At 43.9% G+C, this 12,118-nt stretch overlaps 1 protein-coding gene across 3 annotated transcripts in view; it reads left to right on the top strand.

Moving 5' to 3' along the window:
• LMF1 (lipase maturation factor 1) overlaps positions 1-12,118 on the top strand; it is a 224,404-nt gene that overhangs the window by 24,019 nt on the left and 188,267 nt on the right. For all 3 annotated transcript variants that reach the window (XM_075565782.1, XM_075565784.1, XM_075565785.1), the window contains one exon: positions 9,194-9,342. In XM_075565782.1, coding sequence (XP_075421897.1) covers positions 9,194-9,342 — 149 coding nt within the window. The remainder of the gene's footprint in view (positions 1-9,193; positions 9,343-12,118) is intronic.

Raw genomic sequence — 12,118 nt, 5'->3', positions numbered from 1 at the left:
ACCGCCTCTTCCTCCCTATAATTATTATTAACGGAGCGGGCAACTCCGATATTATCAAAGCGCCCCAAGAAAACTTTTTGGGGTGGGTTTCCCCCCCCCCCCCACCACCCATTCCAGAGGGGAGCAATACATCACCCTGCAGAAAATAGGGCTGAAACAGCATTATAGGTGTGTGATGGAGAACAAAATCCTGTCTGTAAATGAAGATGCAGCATCATTGGTATGTCCATGTACTCCAGTATGTATATCTCCATATATCACCCCACAGCCGGAACAAGTTACCGGAGTCCCCCCAAATCCGCTTCCTAAGTTCCTTCAAGACGTCGGCTATTTCCTACTTTACAGTTCCAAAGTGCGGGGAAACAGCCTCAGACGAGGAGAATCCGGCTTGTGCAGCCAACACAACACAGACAAACAATTTCTTCAAGGTGCAGGTCTCCTCTAAGGCAGATACACAGCAGATCTCTACTCACAGGTTCACAATGAAGTTCCCCATTTAATGGGACAACCAAGAACAGTGGAAAAACGTTTCAGGTCCCAAATGGACCTTTCATCAGATGGGACCTGAAACGTTGTTATCCCACTGTTCTTGGTTGTCCCATGGCTGACCTTGACTTACTTTCTCATGTTTTTCGATGCTGTGGCGGTTCCACCAGGTTGTGCATGCGCCTCTTAGCTTAACATCATGTCTCAAACGGCGGAGAAGTCACTGGTGCTGTTCACCAGTTTTTATTATAGATATGTATCTAATTTAACTTAGCCTAGCTGTGAGAGGCACATATCCTACAATATTGGTTATTTTGATGGAGACTACAGGAGCTGAGAAGAGAGCGAGAAGATGCCATCGATATTTATTCGGAATAACAGGAAGGGTTTTGTCTGTTGATTTTAGGGGTTATAGACCTTTGGGGCTGGACAATTCTGCACAACAGACATCACTTTTGAGAGCTGTAGATTTTTTTGGGGGGCAGGGGTTGTGTTTCTGGAAGTTAAAGAAGCTACAGCTTGTTGGAAGTGTGTGCATAGAATGCTTATTGGAACTTTGTTAATGTTATGGGGTTGTTTACTGTACATTTGAACCCAATAATAGCAGTGTAATCTTTTAGCAGTCTGGGAATAAAGGATATTGGCCAGGATCTGGCTGTAACTCCCACTGACTTGAGCGCCAGTTAACCGCTGCATTGGGGTACAACACCCCGCATCTTGTCTTGATGAATCCCAGCCATTGTGTACTGGAGCTGCATTAATTCCCTCTCTCTGCGCCTGCATCAATCTGAAACACTCTTTGTTGCAGCTGGTCAAGATGTGAAGCGTTGCTGCTTCCGCCGGCTTTTTATCTGACGCCTCCAGAGCCGCCTTTGCCCACGAGCTGCTTTCTGATGTAGACCTCCTGATATTTCCCAGGACAAGAAGTGCCCACCTACCTCTAACCTTATCAACCCAAGGTGGGTTTTGAAAGCATTGGATTTGCTGAATAGGGACAGCCGGGAGACCTCTGACATCCTTCTCGCCTCTTCTTTTGTTCCAAAGGGTTGCAGGAGTGGGTGAGAGGTCAGGCTAGTTACTCAAAGGGCACTGTCCTACACTGGAATGGCCTGCTCTGGCCTGGTAGATGCTTCTGCAGAAATCTCTTATTTAAAGGAGCAATGTAGAATCCTGCACGTTTGGGTGTCTGCTTTAACCTCTCTCCTTTTATTCCTGCACTATGATTTAAAATAAAACCATGTAGGCTGTTATTCCTTAAACGAAATGAATGTGGCTCAGTAGGTGACATTGGCAGAACTCAAATAACTTTATCGGAGAAGATTACAACTTTTATTTATTTTTCTGGTGAGACCCTTTTGAAGTCTGCATGGCAAACAGCTCTGTGCTGCCTGGCGGAGTGGAGCGAGTGAGAACAATACGTGGACACACGCTGGGCCTTTTGAAATAGAAATTAGCATAAAACAAAAAAAATAACCCAGCTAACAATAAAAATACAGTTGCTAACCAGGTCATATTGGGGGTACTGCGCCTGTATTGTGACAGTCAGGTGCTGTTCACTAAATGACTGTCAGTGCTTTCAAAAAATAATAATTATATATATATATATATATATATATATATATATATATATATATTGCAGAATAAATGAGTTCTTCGGTATTAGGTGATACCTTTTTTTATTTGGACTAACAATTTATCACCTAATACTGAAGAACTCATTTATTCTGCACTATCGCAACTGGACTAACATGTCTATTTTCGTTTTATATATATATATATATATATATATATATATAATTTTTATTTTTTAGAAAAGTGCCATTTTTTTGAGAAGTATAAGTGAGTTGGGTGTTAAGTGACAATCTGCCCTTTCTCCCCCACACATAACATTAAAGAAATCTGCTAGGTGCCAGTTGGCATAAACCTGCGTCATGTAAGAAACTACCAGTCAACAGTACACCTGGTCAGTGCATTGGTTTAACACCAGGCAGCTTTGCTGTTGTAATAGGCTGCTGATGGGTTTGCAAGCTGGGGGCACACCTGTGGCACATTACAGCGATCTGCAGGGGGTCCCCTCGCTGCTGCACTCGCACTGAATGCTTGTAACAGGTTGCTCAGGAAGATGCTGTCAGTGTCATGCACAGTTCCCAGGCCGGCTGTCCTCAGTGCAGTGCTGTGTACTGTGGATTTTACTAGCAGGCCATCGTTCCCTCCAATAAACAGTATTGGAAGCAACAGGACTTTTCCTGTGATAAATGCAGTGCTGGGTTTTACTGCAGTGAAACTAAAACATAATTCCCAAGTAGTGTAGATGGTCAGCCCCAAATTTTAAAGCAGCAATACAGGTTTCAATTATTGTTTTTTTTATTACAGGATTGTAGCAGGGGGTCTCCGGAGCTGGACTGTGTTTATTTCAGCTCCGGGAACCCCCCTGCTTCCAAATATAGTTTCCTCTATGGCAGTGCCAGTATCTTTGCAACCAGGGAACTGTGTGCCTAACGAAGTGGTGGCGTTTAAATGTCCCGCTTCACGCAAGCCAATAGGAAGCCATGACATCATCCGGGGCGGCTTCCTATTGGCCCGCGTGACCGAGACGTTTAAACTCTGCAGAGATCCCGGCACCGCTTCGGAGGTAAGTATATCTGGAAACAGGGGGTCCCCAGAGCTGAAATTAATGCAGTTCAGCCTAGAGACCCCCTGCTTCAATCCTGTAATTAAAAAATAAAATAACCATAAATAAAACCTGTATTGCTGCTTTAATGGCTAGTCAAAAAAAACAAACAGTAGTTTGACAGTATTTATTATGAAATTAGATACTGTATTTAAAATAGTCATCTCAAAGTGTGCCTCTTTTATTATGTATGAGTTATGACTTAAATAATGTGTATGTACGTTTCTAGTTCAAAGTTCTAGCAGCCGTCTGGGTCCTGCAGAATTAAGATTTGTTGTCTTTTAGTTTGAGTTCTTCATAGATGAAATTTTATAAGGTATGACATTTGCAAACCTCACAGGTCTCTTCGTGTGCACGATTGGAAAAGCGGCAACGTCTGACGTACATCGGGCTTTTAAGTAGGTTATTACCTGAATGTGGCAGAAGTCTTAATACATTGAAGGACCTACAAGTAGCAGAAATAGTGACCGATTGTGATAATCTGATCTAAGCAGATCTGCCGGTACTTCTTGTGACAAGGTAATTAAGCAGATACCGATCTGTCTGAATGACAGGTGCCTGCATGGAAAAGGAGGGGGAGGGGGAGGAAATCCATTAACAGAATGATTAAAAAGATAAAATCCCCGCTGACATTTCTGCACTTTAAAGTTTGTGGCAGGGAATTTCTGTATTTTCTGATCATCCCCAAAAATGGAGTCTGAAAGTTTTTACAAGTTTTCATGTTCAACTACATATAGACGCTCAGTGACTCGGAGAAAGTGCCAGACCCATAAAAAGACACCATTCTAGAACTCCACATGGTACAGCTTAGAATATTGTATATTAGCGTCTCGGCGAGCAACAAAAAAAGCTCAGAAATGAATTGTTAAACAAATTAGTGGCGAAGGCGTTTCTGGAGTTCCAATTCAATCCCATACTGCAAACGTTGTATGTGTGAAAGTCCCCAAACTCAAGCTTGTAACCAAAATAAATATATGACTGCAAACGACAATGGGTGATATGCAGAAAATAATATATTTTACTATACTAATGAATAGTACAAATGTAGCAAGCAATTGCATCAGACAATTCTACAGGTGTAGTAACCCATCTAATATAACCGCAATTGGTATCAAATAAACATATTAGGTGTGATGGGCACAAAGAAGGAAAACGGGAAGATGGGGGAGGGAGATGAGGTAAGGGAAAACAAGGGGTGAGGGGATGGGCAAAACACAAGGGACTAAGGGGGGCAACGTTTCGGGGCTCCTAGCCCCTTCTTCTGGCCCGTTTCCAAAGACCAAAATGATATAGTAAAATATATTCTTTTTTGCATGTCACCCATTGTCGTTTGCATTTATATTCTTTATTGAGTGCTGGGAACTCCCACTGTGCTCTTGATTGTAACTTTGGAGTGAATTAGCACCGCACCCTTTACTTATTTAGTGATTCGACATGGCTCTACTGAGGTGCTGTTAAAGCTGTATACTTTTAAAAATAAATATGTGGTACATTTCGCTAATAAAAATAGAATTGAGTCGGTGGTGCAGGAGAAAGCTCAGAGGGCACGGTGGGTGAACAAAGGGAAAGTAGTTACCAATGTCGGACAAAAGGGTGGGAAGGAGAATAGATCTGAATTTGAGATGATCAAGATGATACATGGAGATTGGGGTGAAACGAAGACCTTTGCGTAGCGCGCAGTTTTGTAGTATGTATCAGTCATTGGGACTTTCCCACAAGTGTGACTCTTAGTACAAAGATCTTTTAGAACTTCAAAGAAGAGCCACCAAGTTGATCAAAGGGACGGAGTATCACGTTGGTTATGTGTAAAGCAATGCGCTGCACGCTGCGGCCCTGAAGGGGTTAATGATGTGCGGGGAGGGAACCAGAGCCTGCAGATTTTATTATTTATATCCCCCCCCCCCTTTGCCCAAGTCCAGCAGCGCTCCAGGGAAAGTGACAATAGGGGGCTTTGTGCGTCCTGGTGCAGCTGCTGAAATCAGACTTGGATGCAACGGCCGCAAAGAGGAGCAGGTGGGTCAACAGCAAGACCCTTTAGTTCCCAGACACATCAGACTGCACTCCTGGCCTAAGGGATCATGGAGGGAAACTTGGTGCTGGCTTATACACATTACACCACTAGTCATATATATAGGAGGGCAACAGATTATAGAAAGATATCAAAAAGACTTACATTTTATTAAGTACAAAAATCACAAAATTGGCCTTTTGGTCCAATGGAACCTTCATCAGGACAGACGAGAGTGTATTACATGATATAAACAGCACACTTTTCTTGTAGGACTGATATGACGCCATCTAAATTACATCCGGTAAGACTAACTGGAGTATCCGGAATCGGATGACACGTGCGGTGTGTGCATCTCAATCCGGACAGGTGCGCTTAGCAACACACATCAATAATCCGCATTCATCCAATCGCATCCGCTATCGGATCTCACTTCCGGGAAGGAGAACGGTAACCCAGTATTAAAGAAAAACAGCGACGCTGCGGTGCGCACAATACACCTTCTATACTGTATGTGTTATATGTGTTCCGTGTACTGCTAAGCACCTGTATGTACGGATATGCACACGGGACGTGCCGTCTGATTACGGATACTCCGGTTATAGTCTTACCCGATGTCATTTCAATGGCGCCATTTCAGTCCTATATAAAGTGTGTTGTTTGTTTCTTGTCCTGATGAAGGCCCTACTGGACCAACATGTCGATTTTGTGACTTTTGTATTTAATAAAATGTACGTTTATTATTTATTGCTAAAATCTGGTGCGCCCATCATTCCTTAAAGTGCTTATCATTTATTTTATAAATGTTTTGCTTTATAGATGTTTGTCAGACATACAGTAGCCACACTGGGATATGGGTGTGTGAATGTTGGACCCATTGGGATACTCGAGTTGGGACTTATCCCATTAATACCATTGGATCTCCAAAGCTTCAACCACCTGAAAACCAACACAGGTAGAATATATTAGGTTAGCCGGAGAAACGCGGAGAGTGTGAGCTGGTTCGTCATGATTGGCCGAACCGCTCACGTGACGCGGCTGCCGCGTGAAAAGACAAATGTCTTGTCTTTTCAAAACGCGGTTGCTCCATCGTGCGCGCACTAGGAGCGGCCTCGAGGGATCCTGCACCTTGTGCTTGGCGCGCACACACACGCACACAGTATGATCTCGGCCTTAGAAGTCTTGAGCAACGCCGGGTACTTTCAGCTAGTTTACAATGTTTATTAATGTATAACGTCGGCAGTGTCATTGCAACCACATAGGCGAAGTTCAAAGCCAAATGTCAAAGTAATCATCTGTCCCCTATAGCTCGCAGGTTATGCATGTGCGCGCACACACACACACACACGTAGCTGTGTCACAGTGTGGCCCAGTCCTTGGCTGTGAAGGGGTTAAATGGAAGCTATTTGCCAGGGACCCGCTGCAGGCTCCCTAATCGTAGCTGGCAGAGCTCAGTAAGTGAGGCTGAGAGAGAGCAGGCTGGCTCGGTCTTTATAGAGCCAGTTTTTGTGGCTCCATGGAAAAGCCAATACATTAAAAGGAGCTTTATTGGAACAATGAAAAGTTTTATATATAAAAAAAAAAATCTATCTGGAGAGTCCCCGAGGCCTCTCCTTTTACTCTTTAAAGTACAGGCTCTCTTTTTTAGGCACGCTTCACTTAGACGGTAGTTTGTAAAAACCTGCAGGTTCCTCGTCTTGCAGAACGTTCAGCACTTTAGAACATAATAATATAGAAGGGAGGACAAAGTAAGGCCGCACTTATAGTGCGCGCGACGGTGACGCAACGGATAACGTCACTCGTTGCCACCCGCGAAAGTTGTATTTCGCTTTGCAGCGACGCCGCAAGCGACCTGGCCATTGATTGGTTCAGAGGCTGTCACGTGGCGACAGCCTCTGAAAAATCAAATTTGAGCGGCTTCAAAATTTCGCGTCGCTCCGTCGCGCTTACTATAAGCGCACGCGACGGCGGCAATACATTTGTTTTGCCGCGACGTTGCGTCGCCGGCACTATAAGCGCAGCCCAACACAATATAATGGGAAAACAGGGCAATATCTGACACAATAGAACACTGCATAACAGGGCCCTTCATCTGGGGCCAAATGCGGCCCACGATAGGTCTTGCTGTGGCCCTTAAACTCGTACTTCTGCTAATTGTAGACTGATTGCTTAGGCAGTCAAGTATAGTATTTTTGGTCCTTAATAACTTTTGATGCCCCAATCTATTTGTGCAAGTTCTTTTTGAATTGAACTTTGTCATTATTACAATTATGGGCGTTTTTACTCCATTATATAATTGGATACAATGTGTACAATTGAATCCGAGAGGGTATTTAAGACCGCCTACGAGATTGGGTGTTGATCCCCTGACAAAGCGAGGTATTGCGAAATGCGTTGACGTCATCACGTAGTCAATCCGCGTGACCCAGCGTTTGCACCCTAGTGCTGTGCAAATAAGCGGAACGCAGCTTCTGGAGGTAGCGGAGTATTGGGGCCTGATTTTGAACATAACCACAGCTTGCAAAGCAGCACATAAAGACGAGTGTAGAAAGACACTAGGATATGGGATATGCGTGATGAGCTGTTTTATGTATATCGGGATGTAAGTTTTAACTTCTCTTTTTGCTAGATACAAGCTATTTCCTCCCCATGTTTAACAAGCAATGTTCTGCCTATGAGTAAGCCCACCGTGCTCGCAGGAGTGGAGCAAGCAGCCTAGGATTGGGACGACACGAATATCTATACAGATTTGGATCAGCGTATGGGACGTATACAGGACGGTCTGGAAATCAAAAAGTCTAATAACGGCACAATGTTGATATGCAGCATAACATGGGACAAAATATACAGTAATACCATATAACGGAGACAGGTGGCACGGAGTGTGACAATATAATGGAGACACGTGATATCGGATACAATTTAACTCAGAACATGGCATATCGCACAAAATGTGACAGCTGTTTGGAAATGCCGTCATGGATCTAAACCCAGGAAGAGGCCAGGAAGTAGTCCTAGCTGCAGGTCATTTCAGGATTGCAGGGGTTAAATTATAGGCAGAGCAGTAACTCCAGGTGACAGGTATGTCTGCTGCTCCGTTATCCAGCTGTTTACTTTGCCTTTCAAAACAGTTGCTGTGTTATCAACTTTCCTGTGAATATAAAATGCAAAGTGTCCGTTTGCATATAGAGGCGACAAGAATAATATGTGTACCTACATACAACTGTGTTTTGTATATTGCATGTGGTAACACAGAACATCACGTACTGCTCGCTATATACATTTCTTGTAGGTCCCTCTTTTGCCTTCACAGGGATTCTGTTGTAAGCCCCAAACCATCAAACCAAACCTGAATTCTCGTGGTCACTGCCGCCCACTGAGATGGGTAATATGGAGCACCAGCATCTGATCTCATTTGTCTCCATATGTCTTTTGACGTGTCACGTAGATTGTAAGCTCTTCTGGACCACGTCTTGATGTTGTACTTGTTTCATCTGGTACCCTGTTCCGTTACCTGTGCGCTTATACCAAGAATGGTCAAACTGCTCCTTGCACCACTGGTAAACCCCAAACATTTTGCTGGTTGTCCTTTTGAACCTTTGAAATCCCACTCCTGCAGTCTGACTTTTCTATCACGGGCAGTTTATCGCCGACTGGGGCATTGGGCCGTGGCCGTTTCGCTGCAACCAAATGTTCGCTGCAGACGGAGCCTCCGCCGCAGCCGTTCGCCGCTGGAACATCCGCTGCAGGCCACTTTGATGATTGGGGGTTCATTTAAGGGTTTTAGTGGTTAGGGTAGGGGCTTAATTTAAGGGTATTAGTGGTTATTGTGGGGGTTAATTTAAGGGTTTAGTGGTTAGGGTAGGGGTTTTTAGGGCAAGGGGTTTTAGTTTAGGGGGTTTACTTACCTTAGCGGCTGGCGGTGAAGAGCCACATGTCTGACCTGCTATATGTTGTGTATAGTCCTTATTACAAAGTGCGTGAGTCTGCAGTGGTAACCAGTGTTGTGTTTGTGTCTTTGCCTCTAGGTTGGGAATCTCAGCTCCTGGAAACTGGGTTTCTAGGAATCTTCCTGTGCCCCCTCTGGTCCCTCTCCAGATTCCCGGAGCGAACCCCGCCTTCTCGTATTGTGATCTGGTCGTTTCGTTGGCTCATCTTTAGGATCATGCTGGGGGCGGTAAGTACAGCTACTCGCCCTCTCGGCTCCTACTTGGTGTAAGAAGAATGAGAAGGGTTGGAAGATGGTTTTAATGTTACCGAGGCACATCTCTGACTCTGCAGCCGAGAACTGTTAAGCACTAAGGTTGGGAAAAGGCATTATATAGCTTTAGTACTCACTGTACCGGAACAAAAAGTAGTGGTACTTACAGCACCAATTGCTGCCAGGAGTATGATCCTCTGCTAGATCCTGTTGTGTGAATAGATTCAATAGTTGGAAGGCAGCGGGGGCACTTGTCAAGTAGATGAAAAAAGTTTCTTTATTGAATTTTACATATTCCTCCTACGCGTTTCAGTTTCGGCTGGAATCGAAATGTGTAGGAGGAATATGTCAAATTCAATAAGAAACTTTTTTCTTCTACTCAACGAGTGCCCCGCTGCCTCCCTACTATTAAACCTAGCACTAAGATTACACATCATGAAACTACTTGGCTATTTAAGATTTGTTTTATTCACAGTATCCTTTATTTGGCAGCTTATGTAGATTCCCCAATATATGCAGACCCCTACTTTCTTTCCCTTGTTGGTACAGCAAAAATCCCCAAACCATGAGTGCGTTTTCATGTCTTCCACCCATCCCAAAACCTGCTTTACTCGCACTGTACAGTGATTTTAACTGCAGCCAAGGATTCTGGGTAGTGACATGCAAATGAGCACCCAGCAGGGGTGCCAGTGCTGGTTTGGGGACCTGTTTATACCTGCAAATACACACATAAGCACTGTATCTTTCGTCTACTTCGTACAGTGGAGAGTATTTGTCACTTTTTGTTTCTTACCCACTACAACCGGATTGTGTCTGTCTTGGTAATATGAGCCCATAACTATCCTATAAGCAGAATTCATTGTACCTATTCAATTTGACGTTATCCCTTGGAAAGATATTAAACAGTCCTTCATTTATGAAACACGTGTTAAAATTATTTTTAAAGAAGCAGATGTTCTTTCTCGCCCTTCTCCCCCACCCCCCCAATTTTCTTTCCTTCCCCAGGTGGGAATTAGGGGGTCTCCGGAGCTGAACCCCATTCATTTCAGCTCCGGGGACCCTCTGCTTCCTGAGATACTTACCTCCGTAGGAGGTACCGGTAGCAGCTGCGCAGGTTTAACTATCCCGGTCAAGTGGGCCAATAGGAAGCTGCAAGGGATGATGTCACGGCTTCCTATTGGCCTGCGTGACGCGGGAGCTTTAAATCAGCAATTTCTATATCCCCACACAGCCCAGCAAGGTCTGCTACCGGCACCCCCTGCGGAGGTAAGTATCTCTGGAAGCATGGGGTTCCCGGAGCTGAAATTAACGTGGTCCCCTGCTTCCAACCTATAACTCTTAAAAACAAACAAAAAACAAACAGGATTTCTGCTTTAATAGATGGAGTGGGTTGCTAAATGGGTACTGCACCTTTTAATCCCCAAACCCAGCCTATGCAGGTCTGTCAAGCTGCTGGCAGAAGCACTGTCCCCACTTGTTTGAGCACTGAAGGCCAATCCGTATCAGTCTCTATAGTGTGAGGCTTTTAATCCCATGTGTTGCACATACATGTTTTTACAAGATAAGTGGAGATTAACCTATAACACAATAAAGACCTAGAATACAGAGGGTTTGTCCCGGGCTGCTTTCGTTGGCCCCGTTTCCTTGCTTTATCTCCCGGTATCAGGGCAAGCAGATGTGTAATCCAATAGCTTTCTTTAGGTGTAAAAGGAAAAGTTGTAAAATCTGGCTTTAAAAACAAGCCGGGCAGCTCAAGAATACAAACAGAACCCGTCAAAGGGGGAACCCTCACCTCCTCCCAAAATGATTAGGTCTTTTGACAGTTTCCATACTAAGCCCCTTCATGGCTGGAGAGGCCTGCGAAAGGTCATTCGCCGGGGGAGACCTCCTGACATTGGGAGAAATGAATTAAAGTGCTTTCGCCTCGTTCGCACGTTGACTGCCATTGGGTTGTATCACGGTTATCGCATATAAATGGGCTCTGCCAACTATAAATGTCCAACCAAGATTCACATCATCTCTCTTCCCCAGGACTTAACTTTCTTTATTTTTTTCCTTATTTATATTTGTTATATTCACAGTTACATAGTTACACAGTAGATAAGGCTGAAAAAAGACACGTCCATCGAGTTCAAACTATGCTAAATTTAGATGACAGATACTTTATCCTATATCCGTACTTACAGTATATTGATCCAGAGGAAGCAAACAAAAAACCCCAGTGTCATATCATCCAATGATATCTCATAAGGGGGAAAATAAATTCCTTCCTGACTCCGAAATATTGGCAATCAGATTACTCCTTGGATCAACATCCTTCCCATGGTTACTTATTTGTTATATCCCTATATAGCTTTCCTTTCTAAAAAGATGTCCAATTTTTTTTTAAAGATATCTATTGTATCTGCCATCACTGTCTCCATGTAATGAATTCCCCCATTGTAACTGCCCTTACTGTAAAGCACCCTTTCCTTTGTTGCTGGCAAAATCTTCTGTCCTCCAACCTTAAGGGATGGCCTGTGTCGTTTGTACTGCTCCTTGGGATGAATAGTTATTTTGAAAGCTCCTTGTATTGTCCCCAAATATATTTTTATATAGTTATCACATCCCCTCTTAGACGCCTCTTTTCTAATGTAAACAAATCTAAATTAGCTAGTCTCTCCTCATAAATCAGATTTTCCACTCCCTTTATTAATTTGGTGGCTCCGTCCTGCGCTTTTTCTAGTTCAATAATTAGTTTTTTATGGAGTGG

The sequence above is a fragment of the Ascaphus truei genome, chromosome 11 (genome assembly GCF_040206685.1).
Source record: "Ascaphus truei isolate aAscTru1 chromosome 11, aAscTru1.hap1, whole genome shotgun sequence".
NCBI classification, from domain to species: domain Eukaryota; kingdom Metazoa; phylum Chordata; class Amphibia; order Anura; family Ascaphidae; genus Ascaphus; species Ascaphus truei.
The sequence above is the reverse complement of the archived record's forward strand: the minus strand, read 5'-3'. Positions and strand labels throughout refer to the sequence as shown.